The sequence below is a fragment of the Lactuca saligna genome, chromosome 5 (assembly GCF_052625555.1).
Source record: "Lactuca saligna cultivar CGN05327 chromosome 5, ASM5262555v1, whole genome shotgun sequence".
NCBI lineage: Eukaryota > Viridiplantae > Streptophyta > Magnoliopsida > Asterales > Asteraceae > Lactuca > Lactuca saligna.
Genome location: NC_136421.1, coordinates 278,472,470 through 278,493,207, shown reverse-complemented (window position 1 = coordinate 278,493,207; position 20,738 = coordinate 278,472,470). Strand labels below are relative to the sequence as shown.

The window sequence follows — 20,738 nt, the reverse complement described above, 5'->3', positions numbered from 1 at the left end:
AAGAACATTACACAATCTGATATAAGCTTCTTTTTTTTTTTTTTTTTCCCAAAATCAGTTAATTGCTGCCAAAAGAATCTACCATTTTGATCAACTTCTTTCAGCTTCTCCTTAATCTGCTTTGACAACTGAAGAATCTCAAGGTCTGCACATTGAACAAATCAAAATATATGAAAGATAAACTGATATATGAACATGTTATAATGGAAAATTAGGTAAGTTCAATCCACCTGTGTAACTTCTGATACAGAGACCTTTAGTGCCCACTTGTATAGCAATTCATCTCACACTAATATAAGGGAATTTGTGAATAATTTTGAAATAAATGAAATTTGTCAAAGGAATTGGAATCTGTCATGTACATGGTTAACAAATAAAACGAATTTGGATTCCATTTATCTGTTGTTTTGTATTTATTTTGTAAATCTATCAGAAGAATTGTAGTGAAAATAATGTTAAATGACCGAAACACCCTCTAGTATTGTTTTTTTATAAAAAGATAGAATTGCTATTTACTGAAAAAAGATTTTATTTATAAAACTATTATTAAAAACTTAGAATATGGATTTTGTGGGATGGAATCCAACTCCATCCATTTTGTCAACCAAGTGTGTCACAATATCTTCAGAGTTTAGGTGATAGACCTATCAGGAACAAAATCCTTCAAGTGTTGCATTTGAGAAGTGGGCTATTTAGTTAGCCTTTAGATTTTTATTTTTACTTCATGGACTCAGTGGCTGCTGTAAAAGTGAAAGATCAAGTAACAGGTTGGTTATATATAATCAAGAACACCACACATACTTCAGAAAGCTGTACATGAGTAGATCTATAATCATCAAACCCACCCACCATAGTCCTCTTCAGCAGCACCAAACAAACTAAAAACCAGCTAAAGATTTTGACAACTAAGATAAATGTGATGGATTTGATTGTGTATGGGTGTAGATGGCAGAAAGAAACAATAAAAAGCATTAACTAGTGAAGATTCAAGTAAGATAGAAAGACAAACTCCAATAAATATGCCCATTCAATTCAGATCAGAACAACTAACTACATACACATGAAGATGGCATATGAGCTATATATGCAACTTTCAACCTACATAAATTATACCTCAAACAAGAGGTCATCAGTCTTCACAACTCACAAGCCTCACTACACAGCCAATCTTTGAAGATAAATAAAAATATAAAAATCAAATTACATTACCAAGGGATAACTATCTACATACACATGAAGATGGCATATGAGCTTTATATGCAACTTTCAAACTAAATAAATTATACCTCAAACAAGAGGTCATCAGTCTTCACAATTCGCAAGCCTCACTACACAACCAATCTTTGAAGATAAAATAAAAATATAAAAATCAAATTACATTACCAAGGGATAACTTTCTTCGCTCATGTTAAGGAACAATATCTTTAGATGATAGATCTATCATGAGTTTATACTTACAGATAGTTAGACTGTTATATAGCCTTAAATAAAACCATCCACATCCAAGTTTTTTAAGTTTTACTTTATGAAAAGATGGAAACAAATTGTATCACATGAAATGCACTTATATAAAATCCCCATGGATTTAGTTCATGATCAAGTGCCCCATCTTGCAAGTGTATTTCTCATTTCTGCCAATATCTTAGTTGCTCTGCATCACATGCAATTATGAAATTCAAATTAAATGCAACAACATTAAAAAGTCTCCTTCACTGCATTCACAACACTGCACACACCTAATTGAGCATCAATAAACCTTACTAAATATAAAATACATAAACTTATCATACCCATCATATACTCTGTTATATAATCATGGAAAACTGCAGAACACAACAGATCTATATTCCACCATGTCATCTTGTTCAAGTTGCCCTAAATGAATGAAAATACAGTGAAGTTTTGTCCCCCATTAAGTCTAAAAAAAACAACAGTTTTGTCATGATGTGATTAAGTACATATAGATGTGATGTTTAAAAATGCCAAAGGAAAATAAGATATATAACTGAAGTAAGCATGAATTGAGGAGTATTAGAACAAAATAATGGTGAAACAATTGCAATCAGGTTTCCAAAATCTTATCACTGTGTGTGAAGAAAGAACAAGTTCCATTAGCTACATTACCAGTCAAGAATCTTATCAGTGCAATTGATTAAGAATGATTAACCATCATATCACTATCAGAAGGAATCTAAGAGGAGAAGATCATCAACTGATATGTCAAAGTGATTAGCAATTAATCACAGATTTAACCATTTAAAAGTATTAAAGGGTTCACAGCAGAAGAGTGATTCACAAACTTAAAGATTTAAAAGTATTGAAGAGTGAAAACTTACAATATGCAATGTCTGTGGTACACAAAATATGACTTGTGCTAAAGAGTGACTCACAGCAGCATCCAAACCTACAAGATTAAGTTTGGGAATTAACTGCAGTTTAATAATATATTAAACCCTTACTTCTTCATCATTTACTTCTCTCCTGATAAAAGCTTATAAAAGTTAATCATAAAAATCAACTCAAAATCCTATAGTTCATCTCATGAACATTCACAAGCTTTACTTCTGAAACAGGAATACCATACACCAAAATATTGGTTTAAATGCAAGAAATAGTAACCTAATTCCATTTATTTGAATATTATAGCATTATGCTTTCATTTTTTTTTCCTTTTAAAGCATTAAATTTCAAAAAAACTGACCAATTATAGCACTGTCATCAAGATACACAGCAGTTTCATTGCTATGAATGGATATTTTTTTCAAGTCTTATAACTGCATAGAATTTTCATAATGCAATGCCCTTTTAAGAAAAAGTTGAATACATAATGTTGTAACAGATAGAAATGGAATTACAGTTCTATTATGAACAAACTATAGAAAACTGACCACAAGCAGGGTTATTGACTTCAAGCTCCATAGAACTATCATCTACATCATCTGTTGAAGAATCATCACTAAAAGATTCCAGATTGTCATTCTCATAAGTGATAGCACTAACAAATTCATCTGATTCGCAGTGTAATATCAGAGCTTTGCATCTTCCACAGCCTACAAATAAACTTATGCAGATTATAAACAGACCATCAAACCAATTACATAGCTTTAACATAAGAAACTGTTTCTCTTGGTTAACCAAAATGTTCCATGACAGAATACATGAGCAACCTTGTTAATTTCAGCTTATCGTTAATCTACTTTGACAACCGAAGAATCTTAACAAATCAGGATATTAGAAAAGATAAAGTGATATGAACATGTATAAGTGAGGGTATGTTCAATCCACCTGTGTAATTTCTGATATTTCCCAGGCATTTCATCAAACAGCTGGAGGTTGAAGATTTGGACTGAAATCTTGGGTTCTTAGGCTTAGATAGCTTCTGGTATTACCGTTTCTTTGGCTTGTTGATGATCTTACAATAACACATTCAAACCATGGCAAGAACCAAGATTTTGACTAGAGTTATTACCTTATTAGTAAAATGCAAATCAGTGGAAGAGAAACAGGAAACAGAATAAACATTAGGTGATGGAGTCTTCCATGATCACACATCCACAATAAGAGATTTGACTAGAACATCATGATCCGATAAAATTGGTTATTTAAAAGAATGTTGAGAGAACCTGAAATACATTCTCGGATGACCAACAAAATACCATCCAAAACAAACAAGACAATAACAAATATCAATAAAAACACATTCTGAAATGCCAATAGAGTACCAACACCGAAGCAATAGCAAAAGACATCAAATACAAAAACCATGATTTCTTAGTTTACTCTATCTCACATATATAATACGGCTTGCTAATGGTGGTATAACCGTACTGTATCCTCAAACTATCCGTATTACATTCCCACAATAATCTGTACTCTATAACCATTTATAATATCATATGATTCGGTTTCAATATCTGATCCCCAACAATACTCTACAACAACATGTGAACACCAAACATCAAATTTACCACACAATGAAAAACAGAAACACAAACAAACATGGTACACCAATTAAAAGATGAGTACTTGTTCTATTAATCCTTCAACATGGCGATCTTGGTATGTAGCTCCTCTGAGCATTAAGGGAAAACACACTAGCGTGAAATAATAAAATAACATTATGAAAATATATACTGATGATGATGATAGGGAATAATCACTCTTTCTAATTACCTCTGCAGACCAAATTGAAATTAAAAGACATATCTTCATTGTTAAAACATATCTTGCATGTCATCTGCCCTCACCTTTTAATTTATATCAAGCAGGTTAACTAAATAAAACAAACAAAAAATTATTTCAAATGGGAATCATAAAGAGAAAATAGTTCTAAAATTTATCATTACAAAAGATATAGATATAGTCAACATACCATAGCAGCAAATTTCATCTGGAGCAGAATTTATCATAAGTTGAGTTACTAGATGAGAAGAATAAAGAAAAGAAAATGATATTTTCATAAACGTACTTTCGTAAATACAAATATATAGTTTACTATTTACCTTTTTGGGGGGCTGATTAAGTTGGAAATGTAACTGCATACCAGTTGAATCCTTAAAAAAATCCTGTTTTAAGATCTTCAAGTGATGTTGTAATCTCATCCCCAAGTGTTGAAATGTGAATCTAATATGGAATGATATCATATGGATATACATTATATACTCCTGTTAAAGTTCCATTAACCAGGTCACAAATACAATCAGTTTTAGTGTAAGACACGACATGACATGACAAGACATACCAACTGTGTCTGACATGTATTGAACTCAGACCATGACTACATGTCAATGGGACAAAAATTGCATTGCAACACAAAAAGGTAACTGTTTAAGGATTCAATGAAAATCGAGACTTGTAAATTACACCTTCTTAAAGTAACTGTTTCCTTTCTATGATGTTTTGGATCAAAGAAACAAAGCTCCAGGTCAAGTTGATCCACTGCAAATAGAGATAAATTCAGAAATTGCTTTGATGTTAATATTTTAATTTAAACAACAATTTCCCTATATGCCCTTGGAGGGAAAGAGATGTATGGGATAGGCATTACCTAACAGTGTGAAATCTTGTAGAAATTAGGTTTTTAAGCAATATTTGTGGCAAATTTACATGCCATTTCTTAGCCTTCTAATGCATTTGGCTTTGAAACAAAGGAAAACAATCAGCTTAGAAGGTTGACCATGTTTCACGAATCACAATTCCTACAAAATGACATCATCAATCTATACATGCTTGAATGTTCCTTTACTCCAACAGGTGGTAACAGTATAAAGTTTGTTCAACTATATCAACAAGTTTTTATTAAGTAATAGGTAAGTATGAATTTCAACAAGTTTTTACTCCAAAACATGTCTTAAAAACAGAATGCAGAAAAATGGTTTTGAACTTTCTTCTTTCAAAGCCCTCATTCTCATTAGCATCAACAGAGAGAGATATCGACATGGGTGATCTGGACACTATAAATTTGTTCCTATTAGAGAGCGTGAGTGATCTCTATGACTTACAAACTCCACTAAATGCAGGAAAATCAACAACTCCAGGTTGCATCATAACTAAAAAGAGCACACCATGGTTAAGATCTTACCAACAATCACAAGTCTTGATCATGTCCGTGCCCATTGCATCATGATGGATGCTCTATTTTTGATAAAGCGGCCTAATTCAAAAAACAAACAATCAAAACAGAAAATAAATAGAGGAGAAAAAGAAAGAAACCCAAGTAAAAATATGTCATTAATTTACCTTTGACATATAGTTCAAGTAGGTCCATGGGTATAGTGTTTGATCATTTTAGCGAGGATGATGCATGATTAGGAAAAAAAAAAACGATTTCATGACATAAAAAGTTTCCATGCGTAAAACACGTCATTACTAAAAAAATACAATTAAACAAGCTACCTGAAGATCAGAAGAGAAACATCTGTAGTCTTTTTCTTGATCGATGACGGTAAACTAAAACGACATCACAACCAGACGTCATACAACTACAATGCATAAGGGTACAACCCAATAGCATGGACGGGAGACCGAGGAATCTTGGCCTAATTGAAAATACCTAACAAAATCAATAATACACCAAAACAATATAAATAATACACAGAAAAAACCAAGAACGTTACCTAAGAGACGAAGAGGGAAAGACAGATTATTCTTGAACGCCGGAGAACGAAAGAAAGAGGAAACGTTGGTGTGGCTAGAAGAAAAAGAGAATAAGGCGGTGAGAAAGATTTCCCCTCAAAAGAAAACCCGCTTGGGTCTCACAGGAGCGGAGTTACAGGAGATAGCGATTGAGTACAGCGATCTTGATAATTTCTTTGGATTATAGAGATGGTTGTTAAGCGTCCGGCGAAGGATGATGGGGTGCTTGGGTCTCACAGGAGCGGAGTTACAGGAGATAGCGATTAGTCTCTCCGGCGCGATGAGTGAGGAGTTGAGATGGAACGACGAAGGTGGTAAATATTAAAACCTTTACAACCCTTCTGACTACCCACTTTCCAACGGTTCGGTTCTTTTATAAAACCTTTACAAAGTTAACATCTTTTTATAAGACCACACCGTGTGTCATTTCCCCTTCCATTAGGTTCCAATTCACTCAATAAAAAAATACACTTTTTAAATAAATAAAAGTATTGATTAAATAACAAATATCTTTTGTAAAGGATTATCAAGCTACTAAATGAATAAGTGATGAAGGCGTTTTCCATGCAATATTCAAAATCGTTTTTTGATTGATTCAACATGGAGTATGTTAACCTCATCGTTTCCTGAAGATAATAAACAACCACGAGTTTTAGAAACACAAGGGTATTTCTAAAAATTCACAAACAGGATACTTGTTACTTATTATTTATTACCAGTTGATTAGAACAATTATAGATTTTATTAATTGATTAACTAGACTGATTTAATCCTAAATTAAGTGATTAGGCTAAAAAGAATCAAGATCAAGCATTCATTAAGCACAAAACTGGAAAATCTATATAGAATCACAAATCAAAAACCATGTCTAATGACTGATTACATGAAAAGTATTGATCTATGCAGAATTGAAATCTAGAGTTTAGCCAGACATGACTAAAATCTGATCTAAAATAGTAAAAACAAACATTAAATAGCTAAATCTTACTAAACTAAATATATGAGATGAGGTGCAACCTTAGATATCCAAAAATTGATAAAAACATGCAGAAACCGCCTCAAAAATCATATGAACAAGGGATTTTGTCGTTTGGAACGTCTAGGGTTCAAATCAATTAGAGAGGCAGTATTTATATGCAAGCCAACAATGTCCATAATAAAAATCAAGAAAACATGATTGTGTTTATAGGCTAAACACGATCGTGTTTTTGCGTATAATGCCCCGAAATCCCGTTTAATGAAGCATGTTTTTATTTTTGACCCTTTTCTCTAAAGCACGATTGTGTTTGTGCTTCGAGGTCCTGAGACTTAATTTATGGCTTGGAAAAGTTGCGAAGGTAAAGCATGATCATATGGTGAAAAACACGATCGTGTAAACTCAAAAACGCGTGTTTTGGATGCAAACTCTTTAGCTTCATCAAATCTCACCCAACTTCCAGCTCCTTCGGGTGTTTTAGCATCATTAAGTTCCAAATATGTATCCAAAGCTACTCCCAAAGTACCGCTCCACTCGAAATATCTAAAAACGACATAAAAACATGAGCAGTACGGGAATTCTAGCGATAAAATTGGGTTGAACATTATAATTAAACTAATGCATATGAAATAAAACAAAATATAATGGAAAATGCTAATAAAAAACTACCGTAAAAGATGCATAAAATGGCATCTATCACAATCAAAGTAAAAATGCATGAAAAGTTAAAGATTAAAGAAAATACCCCACCCCAAGCTTAAGAAAAAACATTGTCCTCGGTGCTCGAGACAAGGTAGAAATGACCTATATTGGAGGATCGGGAGGATAGGAGTATCCATGGCAGTGGTTTTGTGAAATTCTGACTGATAGAACTCCGATAAATCATGTTTTTCTTGCACATATGAGTGGCGGTGGGTTGGTCTTGCAATGAGAAAGAGATTAGAAGGGGGTAGATATTCTTATGTAATGTAACGGTGCATATAGAAGTCTCGTCTATACTTTTATTTATACTGATGGATATAAACTATGTATTTCTCCGCTTTCAAACAAATGTAAATATTTTTATGTAATGTAATGGTTGTGTTTACTATCCTTACTATGTACAATGGTTGTGATACTACGCATTGCATCCTCCGCCTCGGAACGTTTCCGCCGTTGGTTTCAGCGTGTGACAGTTTCAGCTTAGCAGTAGACAGCTAAAAACTCGAATTTTAGAATGAGTGATTTTTACCCGACACGACCTAAACGAGAATCGAAGGTCTCGTCATTAGTAGCACAACCGTAAAAAGTATGACGAAAACGGATGTCGGATGAAGAAGTTACGAATTTTTAACGGATTTCCTAACCGGTCTGTTAAAAATAATAATAAAAAAATTAAAGTCAAAATTAGCCGACGAAGTCTAAACGAAAGTTGTAGAGTGTAATTTTACCTACGTGCATATAAAGAACGTAAAAAACGGAGCTCGTATGCGAAAGTTATGGATTTTAGCAGTTTTTGCACAAAAACCGAGAAAATTCGCATAGATAGCTTCGGCCACGTCACCCTTGCCCAAAATGTGACACATGTCCGCAATTGGTGAGTCATGCGAGCCACGTGTCCAATGTGACAACCCAAGTAGCCCCGTTACATTTCTCCGTTACCGTTAATGGAATGTTCCACTGTTCAAAAGTTCCGTTAATGGGAAGTCGTCAAGTTTAATAAACATTTCAATGGTGTATGTTTATATGTCGTTAAGTCGTGATAAAAGGAAATAAAATACATAACACATATTTCCATTTAATTGGAAATGTCAAGTTTTATTATTACGACCACCAAATAGGGTGCGACCAAAAGCCCCGTTTAACGGCAGTATCGGGTAGAATTCCACTGTGTCCCGACTCAAAACCCTATGTAAGGGTGAGTGGAGTCCATTGGAGACTTTTTACACTCTCTCTCTATACTCTCTCTCTAGACTCGTTTTAGCCCCGAATCCGCAACCAAATGTTTCCCAATTGTAAGTCCACTTACCCTAGCTTATTCTAAACATATTGAATCATGTTTATAGCCCAAAAATCGGACTTAGAAGCTATGAAAAAGGAGTTTACGGCCTAAGCATCTCCTTAGGCCGTAAACACCCAAAATGAGGCCAAAATGACCCAAACTTGTCCCTAATGGCTTGGAAATAAATTGAGGTATTAGCCTAGGAGTGTTTGCACATTTAAAACAACCACTTTGGAGCATAAAAATAAGTTTACGGCCCAAGCACATGCTTAGGCCGTAAACACCTCTAAACCATGTCAAAATGCCCCAAAAACACTCCCAAACCACACTAGGGCTTAACACATAAATTAAGGGCTTATTCCTTTGGGTTTAGATCACTTAAACACATCAAAATGAAGGGCAGAAATGAGTTTACGGCCCAAGCACATGCTTAGGCCGTAAACTCCCCAAACATGCCCAAAATGTTAGTTTTTGTTCCCCAAATGGCCTTAGACTATTTCTATAAAATGCTAGGAAGGATTTAAGGAATTAAACTCAACAAATGGAGGGATAAAAAGGAGTTTACGGCCCAAGAAATTATCTAGGCCGTAAACTCCCCAAAACCCACTCAAATGATGGTTTTAATCCTCCAAAATAGTCAGTCGGTCCATATCCAACTTTCCACTGACATCAGTCCAAGTGCATGCCAAAAGCATAAGAGAGTAATGAATCTACATACGTTTACACTTCATCTTTGGATGTATAGTTCATCTCTTGAACATCCACAAGTTTTACTTCTGAAAACATGAAAATTACACATCAATTATGGTAAGAAATCGCAGCCTAATTTTCTTGATTTGTGTATTTTACTCTGAAAAAACACCCCAATTATAGCAGTGTCATCAACATACAAAACAATTCAAATTTCAACAGTGTGCATTCAAAAAAATCTACACAGTTTTAGCAATGCCATACAAAGCAATTTCACTGCTTAATTAGGTGTGCTAATGTCCTAATAAGCCAAAAAATAAAAATTGAAAGGGTAATGCTATAAAATAAAGTCACAATAAGAAAAAAAAAATAGAAGTACAATGTTATAATTGGGTAGAAAACATCCAAAAGTATTATGCCATAATGTGTGGGTAAAAAATTTAAAGTACAATCAATGTCTTAATAAGTTGAAACTACAATATTGTAATAGAAAGAAATGAAACCAGAATGCCATAAAACACAATTACATGAAAATAAGTTGTTACTTATTGCAATTAGCCCTAAAAATAACTTACATATACACATAAGGGGGTTTCAGGGAACCTTCAAAAGGAGTAAGAGAAGGACCATTGGTTACTATATTACCTACTACCATCAATCCAAAGCAAAGATTTATGATGCTGTCAAAAACCCAAACACAAGAATGCAACACTTGAGTATAAATTCCACATCAATAACTTTTATATTAAGTGAACATAGATTGTATTATTCGCTAGCCAAATGAAAGCATTTTTAATCAAGTCAAACATATATAGATATAGACACAAATCCAGAAATGTTAAGACCACCAGATCCTTCACTGCATTCATAACAATGCCAAAGGAAAGTAAGATATATGTCAAAGTAATTAGCATGAATTGGGGAGTAGTAGAGCAAAATAATGGTGAAACAATTGCAATCAGGTTTCCAAAATCTTATCACTGTGTGTGAAAAAAGAATAAGTTTCATCACCTATATTACCAGTCAAGAATCTTATCACTGCAATTGATTAAGAATGATTAACCATCATACCATTTTCATAATGCAATTGATATGTCAAAGTGATTAGCAATTAATCACAGATTTAACCACTTAAAAGTATTAAAGGGTTCACAGCAGAAGAGTGTTCACAAATTTAAAGATTTAAAAGTATTGAAGAGTGAAAACTTACAATATGCAATGCCTGTGGTACACAAAATATGACTTGTGCTAAACAGTGACTCACAGCAGCATCCAAACCTGCAAGATTATGTTTGGGAATTAACTGCAGTTTAATAACATAATTGCAGCAGAAACAGAGTTAGAAAAAAGAGAATTAATAAAATAGCGACTGACCAGATGACTTCACTGCATTAAATGCAACAACATTAAACAGGGTATAAACCCTTCTTTCTTCATCATTTACTTCTCTCCTGAAAAAAACTTATAAAATTTAATCATAAAAATCAACTCAAAATCTTATAGTTCATCTCAGGAACATTCACAAGCTTTACTTCCGATACAGGAATACTATACATCAAAACATAGGTTTACATGCAAGAAATAGTAACCTAATTTCATTTATTTGAATATTATAGCATTATGCTTTCATTTTTTTTCCTATTAAAGCATTAAATTTCAAAAAAACTGCCCAATTATAGCACTGTCATCAAGATACACAGCAGTTTCGTTGCTATGAATGGATATATTTTTCAAGTGTGATAACTGCATAGAATTTTCATAATGCAATGCCCTTTTAAGAAAAAGTTGAAATTATAATGTTGTAACAGATAGAAATGAAAGTACAATTCTATAAAGAACAAACTACAGAAAACTGACCACAAGCAGGGTTATTGACTTTAAGCTCCATAGAACTATCATCAACATCATCTGTTGAAGAATCATCACTAAAAGATTCCAGATTGTCATTCTCAACAGTGATAGCACTAACGAATTCATCTGATTCGCAGTGTAATATTAGAGCTTTGCATCTTCCACAACCTACAAATAAACTTATGCAGATTAGAAATAGACCATCAAACCAATTACATAGCTTAAAAATAAGAAACTGTTTCTCTTGGTTAACCAAAATGTTACATGATAGAATAATTGAGCAACCTTGTTAATTGCTACCAAAAGAATGTACCATTTTGATCAACTTCTTTCAGTTTATCCTTAAACTACTTTGACAACTGAAGAATCTTATGGGTCTACATGTTTAACAAATCAGGATATTAGAAAAGATAAAGTGATATAGACTTAACAATAGCTGTGCAACTTCTGATATAGAGGTAACAATAGCTGCTATAGCATCCTCTTCAATGCAACATTTAATGAACTCCATTTGGTTACAGCTTAAAGTCCTGACTTAATCATCTCAAGCTAACCAAAATCCTAGTTCAATTTTAAAGTTTGGGCTTCAACTGATTTCCCAGGCATTTCATCAAACAGCTGGAGGTTGAACATTTGGACTAAAATCTTGGGTTCTAATGTAACTTCAACCATGTCATACTTTCCAAAGAAAGCATACCACCTGTGTCCGAAGAGGGTATTAATGTAACTTCAACCATGTCAGCATGTTATATCAAACTTTAATAACTCATTTAGAAATAACTTACTGCCCTATATGAAAATGGACATGATACCGAATATGAACTAATCCAAGTTGTTCCTCTAAAAGCAGAAAGGGTGTTTCTGTATGCACAAACCAGATGGATACAAAAAGGCAGAATATAATATTTAGAAACAAGAGTAAATTACACTTATAGTCTTTGATTAAACCTAGTTTATGATTTTGGGTCCTTATTTGAGGTTCTTGTAACATTTTCAGTCCCTGTTCCAAGTAAAGTGGCTATTTTGGTCACTAAGAATAGCTGGTTCTTGCAGTTTCAGTCCCAAAAATTGTCGTTTTACTCATAACAAATGAACAAAAAAAAATGTTACACACCTCAATAAAGGAATAAATCAGCTACACTCCATTCGGCAATTTATATCAAACTTTAATAAATCAGCTATTGACCACTTGTTCTTAACATTTCAACCCACCAAAAGACCACACCATGTAGCATTTCCCTTCCATGATGTCCCAATTCACTAAATAAAAAAGTACACTTTTTAAATAAATAAAAGAATTGATTAAATAACAAGTATCTTTTGTAAAGAATTACGGGGCGTACTAAATAAGTGTTGAAGGCGTTCTCCATACAATATTCAGAATCTTTTTTTAATTGAGTCAACATGGAGTATGTTAATTCCATCATTTCCTAAAGACAAAAACAACCACAAGTTTTAGAAACAGAGGGGTATTTCTGGAAATACAAAAACAGGATCATATACTCATAGCTATAGCTACATGTATTGCATTTCATTTCCATGAAGGCATAATCACCCAATACAACACCTTAACTGACATTCGATGGGACTTGAAGAGTAACTTTAAACATTAACAAAAAAAAAAACTAAATGAGAACATAAAAAGCATTTAGTGTTATATAAGTATTAAGAATAAACACATACATGTTTACACTTTGATTCTCAGGGTCATCTTCTTTACCTTTTCTCCACCACTAGTTTCCATAACCTTTTCTTGTTACAGAGTAATTAATGAAAATTGTCAAAGGAATTGGAACTAAGAATAGCAATTTATCCCAGACAAATGTAAGGGAACATGTGGTTCACAGAATATTTTAGAAATGTATAAAATTTGTCAAAAGGAATTGGATTAAATTTTGATATTACAGTGTTTTAATAATAAAAACTTTGAAATGTCATCAGAGTAATAAGCAACTAATCACAAATTTAACCATTTTAAAGCATTATAGGGTGAAACTTGCAATATGCAATGTCTGTGTCACACAAAATATGGCTTATGCAGAAGAGTGAATCACAGCAGCATCCATAAGATTGGGCATTAACTGCATGCAGTTTATTAAAGAAAGAGGATTTAAAGCTTTGACAATATAAAGGGGGACAAAACCAAGGGAAGGGTATCATCATATAAAGGAAAAGCTTTATAACATGTGATGAATGTTGCAAACATGTACACAGATAAATTTACACCTCAACATTTTGTTGTTGAATATCTGATGCAATTTGAACTTGTTTAGTCTAGCCTCATTTGATAAACCCAAAAATCGAATTCAGTCTCTAAAATCTTGCAGTGTGAAAATTACATACATAAGTCCAATATTTCTGTAACAATGACAATCAAATTCTGTTTCAAAACAACTTTATATAAAACTTTTATCTTTCTCTAATTGAACTTCAAAATCTCAATAAAACATTTGGATATGATGGGGTGGTAAATATTCAGCGCAAATACACCGACCCAAACCTTTTGACTACCCACTTCCAACGGTTCGGTTCGGTTCTTTTATAAAACCTTTACAAAATTAACATCTTTCTAAATCAACAATTCAACATATTAAATCATTTAAAAATATATTTATTTATTTATTTACAAAACAACTAAGATATATTAATTTATATAAATTTAAATCCAATTTTCTTTATATAAAAAAAAAAAAGTAAATTTAGTAATATATTTATTTATTCATTATTAATATTAATGTTTTAGCTTGCAATTGAATAACCAAAATAATAACCATATAACATTGTGATGAAATTAATAGTTTAGGTAGTTAAAATATGGTTGTGTTGGAGTGGAAACTAAGACATAAACATTGCATTCTTGGTAGTTTTTTTTTTCTTCTGATCTGTATTTGTTTTTTCCTATAACCATTATGTGTTTTTTTTTTTCATTTTATGGATGTTTATCGACTTTTAGTTTAGACTTACTGGCCATTTATATGTGTATATAGGAACATAATTAGATAAGATTTTGATCTCTATTCTGTCAATTTTAGCTTCTTATAATTTGAGTATAAGGGAGAAGAAAATATTATAGAGGTAAAGAAATATTATATGTTAAATTTATATAAGAAACAACCATTATTCTACTTTTGACCCTCTTAATAAGAAAAGGTTGAAAGTACAATATTGTAATAGAAAGAAATGAAACCAAAATGATATAAAACAACTACATGAAAGTAAGTTGATATTAGCCCTAAAAATAACTTAAAAATTTAAGAATATCCATGACATCAAGAGAAAAATGCAGTTGAAACCATAAAAGGAAATCAAGCTTGTCTTTCATTTTTTTAAATTACTGGAGTAATATACTAATCTGTCCTATTTGTTAGTGTTATCTGTCACAATGACAATGTGGAAAGGCTAGGTATTGCTTCTGACCTTTGATATGGTTCATGATCAAATTCTGTTGATGACAGAAGAATGACTACTATGTCTCAAGATAATTTCACAACTGATCACATAACATAGAACTGAAGAAAGTTTTGTAAATTGTTATCTTATTTATGTAATAACCACACACCTAATAAGTCTTACTGATTATAAAATACATAAATTTATCATAGACTCTGTTATATAGTTATGGAATTTGAGTTTCTTACTCCTTAATAAGATACAACTGAGCCACCATAATACACCAATATCAAAAACCGCTTTTAAATTCTGAAATCATTAATCAAAATAGAATATTCAAATTATCCTTGAGCTAAACTACTTTTGTATCCAAAAATTTCAGTTAAAGAAAAGAATAGCATGCGAACTGCGACAAAGTTGCATGAATTTTAACTACTGAACCACATTTAATATGCACATAGAGAAAGACCGTTGATTACTATATCAGCTACCACATGTTCTCTTTTTCTTCATCAGCTTTTTCAGTTTAAAAATATCCATGAAATCAGGAGACAAGGGTTATGCACCTGAAAACATAAAACAAAACCCGTCCACTAATCTGTCCCACATATCATAGGAGATGCATTCTTGCCTGGAAGATAATTTCAGACAGGTTATATTCTTTTAAGTATGGAAAACTAAAAGTGCTGAAGAATGTTTTGTATCCATAAACTTCAGTTAATGAAAAGCATTTTTAATCAAGTCAAACATAGATATAGACACAAAGACATCATCATCCAGGTAGAACATTATCAGGGTAGTACTAATTGAAAAAGAAAGAAAGGGTTACGTGCCTTATATCAGGAACACAAAAACATTACACAATCTGATATAAGCTTCTTCTTTCTTTTTTTTTCCCAAAACCAGTTAATTGCTGCCAAAAGAATCTACCATTTTGATCAACTTCTTTCAGCTTCTCCTTAATCTGCTTTGACAACAGAAGAATCTCAAGGTCTGCACATTGAACAAATCAAAATATATGAAAGATAAACTGATATATGAACATGTTATAATGGAAAATTAGGTAAGTTCAGATCACCTGTAAAACTTCTGATACAGAGACCTTCAGTGCCCACTTGTATAGCAATTCATCTCACACTAATATAATTATAAAATGATAGAATTGCTATTTATTGAAAAAAGATTTTATTTATAAAACTATTATTAAAGACTTAGAATATGGATTTTGTCAACCAAGTGTGTCACAATATCTTCAGAGTTGAGATGATAGATCTATCAGGAACAAAATCCTTCAACTGTTGCATTTGAGAAGTGGGCTATTCCGCATCGACAACAATGATGACTCAAGGTAGATGAAAGATCCTCAACTATTAGAATCTATATACTATCAAAAATCTTCATGATGTTACACCAAAAGAAAAACAACAAAGCCGATTTCACTACATTCATAACACTGCAATTTAATTGGGTAGTTTTTTCAACGTACAACGCTTCAATAAGAAAAATTGAAAATACTTACTGTAATCTTCAAGCAGCTTCCAGTATGAACCCTTCCTTCTTTATCAGTTACTTCTCTCCTGACAAAATCTAATAAATGTTAATCATCAACTCAAAATTCTGTCTTTCTAGGGAAAATTTGAAATGATGAGGATGTAGAGGTTATTTTCGTCTTTTACTCAGACGAAAGATCAAGAGTCAGTCGGTCCCTATCCAACTTTCCACTGACATCAATCCACATATGTTTACACTTCATCTTTGTATACTTCATCTCTTGAAAATCCACAAGTTTTACTTCTGAAAAATGAATATTACACATCAATTATAAATTTCACATCAAGAACTTTTATATTAAGTGAACATAGATTGTATTATTCGCTAGCTAAATGAAAGCATTTTTAATCAAGTCAAACATAGATAGATATAGACACAAATCCAGAAATCTTAAGACATCATCATCCAGGTAGCACTACATCAGTGTAGAACTTATTGAAAAAGAAAGAAAGGATTATGTGCCTTATGTCAGATTCAGTACACAATCAAGTACACAATCAGATATAAGTTTTTTTTTCCAAAATCAGTTGGATAAGCTAAATGTTGAACCCATGGATGTTAATTTCTCCCAAAAGAATTTACCATTTTTGATCAATTTCTTTCAGCTTCTTCTAAATCTGCTTTGACAACTGAAGAAAGTCAGGGGTCTGCACAATTAACAAATCAGACATCATGAAGGATTAAGTCAAACCAAAGAAACTCATGTTGTTAGAGATTTTGAAGTCTTCTCTTGTTGTTATATCTGACATTCTGATGTCTTTTGCTGTTGCTTAGGTTGCTATTTTGTTAGCCTTTAGATTTTTAGTTTTACTTCATGGACTCAGTGGCTGCTGTAAAAGTGAAAGATCAAGCAACAGGTTGGTTATAATCAAAAACACTACACGTACTTCAGAAAGCTGTACGTGATGGATTTTAAATGTTGTGTATGGGTGTAGATGGCAGAAAGAAACAATAAAAAGCATTAACTAGTGAAGATTCAAGTAAGATAGAAAGACAAACTCACCCTACACAACACCCTTATTTGAGATTCAATGGAACTAAAAGTGTACCTTTAAGCATTAACAGAAAAGCTAAATAAGAACATAAAAAAGCATGAAGTTTTAACACATTCATTCTAGAGAGCTTCTTTTTTTCCTTCTTCCCCACCATAAGTTCTTTATTTGGTTTATAAAATTAAAACCTTTTCTTGTTGTAGAGTAACAAAATGGAATTTCTCAAACGAATTGGAACTAAGCATAGCAATTCATCTCAGTAATATAAGGGAACAAATATTTTTGAAATGAATGAAATTTTTCATGTGTATGGTTGACAGCAAATAGAAAGGATTTTGATTCAATTCATCTGTTGTTTTGTAATTAGTTTGCAAAGGAATTGTGAATGGTTGACCGAAACACCCTTTAGTTTTTTTCTTATAAAATGATAGAAATGCTATTTACTGAAAAAATATTTTATTTAAGAAACAGTTATTAACAAACCATATAAACATCAAACAATTATTAAAAACTTTGAATACAGATTTTGTTTGAATTTAATGGAATCCAACTCCATCCATTTTGTCAACCAAGTGTGTAACTGAAGGAATCTCCCATTACAATTCCTTCAACTTTCTATGGATCTATGAACAAAACATGCCCTAAATTGCTGTCAAAACTATAATAGAAAAGGTAGCAAAGAAAAACAATATGCTGATTTAGACATGTATTCCACTGGAAAATGGAATAACATTTACAAAGTGACGAACAAAAATAGATGCGCAAGAAATAAAACAAAAGCATAACTGGAAGCAATCAGACTACCTGTGCATTATCAGCCTCTTCTACTGATAAAACCAGATTACAGGGCTTGTCTCTGATGTTGAACAAACCACAAGCTTTTTAATCTTCATAGAGCCTTATTACAAACATAAGTCCAATATTTCTGTAAGAATCACAATCAAATTCTGTTTCAAAACAACTTTATATGAAACTTTTACCTTTCCCTAATTGAATTTCTAAATCTCAATAAGTTAAATATTTTACTTTGGCTTGTGATTATTTACCTCTATGCATAATTTAATCCAGTAACATTTTCACCCACAAAACAAAGCAAAACACCTCTTTAACTTAATTAAGACATTTCATCAAACACCTAAAGTGCACAGAAAAACAATTAACAAGTAAACATTTTTTAATATAGTTCAAGTAGATCCTTGGGTATAGCGTTTGATACTTTTAGCGATGATTATGCATGCTTAGAAGAAAAAACGAAAGACCCAGTTTCATGACATAAAAAGTTACCTAAAACACGTCATTATTAGAAAGATACAATTAAACACGCTACCTGGAGATCATTAGAGAAAGATCTGCTTTTCTTGATCGATGACGGCGAACCAAAAGGGCATCGTAACCAGACTTCATACAACTACAATGCATAAAGGTACAACCCAATCGCATTATGACGAGAGACCCGAAGAATCTTGGCCCAATTGAAAATAACTAAAAAGATAAAAAAAAAAAATACACACAAAAAAAATCAAGAACGTTACCTAAGAGACGAAGAGGGAAAGACAGATGATTCTTGAACGCCGGAGAATGAAAGAAAGAGGAAAAGTCGGTGTCGCTAGAAGAAAAGGAGAATAAAGCGATGTGAAAGATATCCCCTACAAATAAAACCCTCTTCTTCTCTGCTTCTTCTTAAAAGAAACTTGTCCCCGACGGTGCTCGGAGAGCAGGGAGTGAGTGAAGAGTGAATGAAAACTTAGAGCGAGTAGTCTCTCCGTCGGGATGAATGAAGAATGGAAGAGTGAGGAAGGTGGGAATATTAAGCGCCAATACACCGACTAACCTTTTGACTTCCAACGGTGGGTTTTTTTTTTTTTTTTTAAAACCTTTCCAAAATTAACATCTTTCTAAAATTCACCTTAAAAAACTAACATATTAAATTATTTATTTACTTATTTATAAAACAACCTAAACATATTAATTTATTTAAATTCTATTTTTCTGTTAAAAAAATAAGTAAATTTAATAATAATATGTTAATTTATTCATTATTTATATTTATGTTTTAGCTTGAATTTAAATTATGAAAATGATCATATGATGATGAAATTAATTGTGAACCTTAAGTTATGGTCAAGGTTCTAAATAGCATGGGTTGTCGGCAAGGTCAAACATCAAACTTAATGAGTCATGGCAAGTCATAATGTTTTTCAAGACGGCAATTTTTTATTATTTTATAATTATATTACCACATACATATAAAATTATATTAAATATAAGTACTTTTTAGAAGTGTTATACCAACAACTAATAACAAAAAGTTAACAACAAACACAATACGTGTATCCCCTATTAGAAAAGGCATAACAAAGAGTAAAAAAAACGTGTCTCAAACGAGAAAATACACGCCATAACGCATCATGGCACGCCATATCACGCATTGTCACGCGTCACGCCTAACAGCAATGTTATGGGACTTTTCGTAACGACGAAGTCACGCCTCACGCGATGGCACGCCTTGGCGCGCGCCATGGTACGCTTTTTAAAATGGTTGTGTTGGAGTGAATTTAAGACAGATGCTACACTGCATTTGATGTACTTCATACATTGCATTATTGGTAGTCTTTTTCTTTAATCGGTATTATTTTTTTAGAAATTAAATATCCTCTTACATATTTTTCCTACATAACTTTTTACCCATCTTAAATATGTCACCTTTAATGAAAATAATAATATTTTAATACATTTATGTGACACGTGTCTAAAACATGTATGAAGAAATGTAGGAAGATATTTAATTTCTCTATGTTTTTTCTTATAACCATTGTGCGTTTTTATGATGAAATTGTTCTCCAACCAATTTACTATGAACTCGGATGAGGAATGAAGATGATCAAGGACGAAAAGCTAGAGTTTTATCTGTATTTTCATAGACCTTTCTTGACATATCTTCATTTTATGGGTGTTCTTGACTTTGAGCTTATATTTCCTTACCATACATGTGTATATACGAAACATAATTAGATATGATTTTGATCTTTATTCTCTCAATTTTGGATTTTTATAGTTAGATTCCTCTATTTAAACTTATGTCTTATTGTCGGGATTGATCATTTGACCCTTTTCGGTTATGCAAAACATTTTAAGATCTCAATTCTCAAATGGCATAGTTTGTTTAGATATA

At 32.3% G+C, this 20,738-nt stretch overlaps 1 protein-coding gene and 1 long non-coding RNA gene across 22 annotated transcripts; both read right to left on the bottom strand.

The window, feature by feature from the left end:
- Nucleotides 1–1,408: 1,408 nt before the first annotated feature.
- On the bottom strand, nucleotides 1,409–6,529 carry LOC145047971 (uncharacterized). 10 transcript variants are annotated; one of them, XM_078996348.1, is made up of 12 exons: nucleotides 6,117–6,529; nucleotides 5,896–6,038; nucleotides 5,582–5,653; nucleotides 5,048–5,198; nucleotides 4,866–4,938; nucleotides 4,503–4,664; nucleotides 4,373–4,420; nucleotides 3,286–4,273; nucleotides 2,889–3,050; nucleotides 2,337–2,404; nucleotides 1,791–1,875; nucleotides 1,409–1,651 (listed from the first exon to the last, which is right to left on the bottom strand). In XM_078996348.1, exons 8-12 carry the CDS (start codon nucleotides 3,317–3,319, stop codon nucleotides 1,626–1,628), a joined length of 375 nt encoding a protein of 124 aa, XP_078852474.1. In that variant the 5' UTR covers nucleotides 3,320–4,273; nucleotides 4,373–4,420; nucleotides 4,503–4,664; nucleotides 4,866–4,938; nucleotides 5,048–5,198; nucleotides 5,582–5,653; nucleotides 5,896–6,038; nucleotides 6,117–6,529; the 3' UTR covers nucleotides 1,409–1,625. The 10 variants fall into 10 exon arrangements, with proteins under 10 accessions (XP_078852474.1, XP_078852478.1, XP_078852479.1 ...); XM_078996352.1 differs by lacking the exon at nucleotides 5,048–5,198 and having other exon boundaries at nucleotides 3,286–3,932; nucleotides 4,027–4,094; nucleotides 4,174–4,273; nucleotides 4,503–4,938; XM_078996353.1 differs by lacking the exon at nucleotides 5,048–5,198 and having other exon boundaries at nucleotides 3,286–3,932; nucleotides 4,027–4,072; nucleotides 4,174–4,273; nucleotides 4,503–4,938.
- A 3,716-nt stretch (nucleotides 6,530–10,245) lies between these two features.
- Nucleotides 10,246–19,384, bottom strand: LOC145047970 (uncharacterized). 12 transcript variants are annotated; one of them, XR_013682598.1, is made up of 17 exons: nucleotides 19,099–19,384; nucleotides 18,894–18,974; nucleotides 18,371–18,491; nucleotides 17,578–17,623; nucleotides 17,322–17,404; nucleotides 17,157–17,221; nucleotides 16,102–16,817; nucleotides 15,857–16,016; nucleotides 15,590–15,654; nucleotides 12,977–13,063; nucleotides 12,748–12,893; nucleotides 12,419–12,494; nucleotides 12,065–12,333; nucleotides 11,640–11,801; nucleotides 11,157–11,233; nucleotides 10,993–11,060; nucleotides 10,246–10,462 (listed from the first exon to the last, which is right to left on the bottom strand). It is a non-coding gene; the product is annotated as an uncharacterized LOC145047970 (long non-coding RNA). The 12 variants fall into 12 exon arrangements; XR_013682593.1 differs by having other exon boundaries at nucleotides 17,157–17,404; XR_013682599.1 differs by lacking the exon at nucleotides 17,578–17,623 and having other exon boundaries at nucleotides 17,322–17,401.
- Nucleotides 19,385–20,738: the final 1,354 nt, after the last annotated feature.

What these genes read in the sequence shown, in the direction of transcription:
- LOC145047971 (XM_078996348.1), bottom strand. Translation starts at nt 3,319, where the DNA reads ATGAAATGCCTGGGAAATATCAGAAATTACACAG. An exon ending in AAATATCAGAAATTACACAG is followed by an intron (nt 3,051 to 3,285) that starts GTGGATTGAACA and finishes GTTTATTTGTAG; the next exon opens with GCTGTGGAAGATGCAAAGCT. An exon ending in TATAACAGAGTATATGATGG is followed by an intron (nt 1,652 to 1,790) that starts GTATGATAAGTT and finishes CATGTGATGCAG; the next exon opens with AGCAACTAAGATATTGGCAG.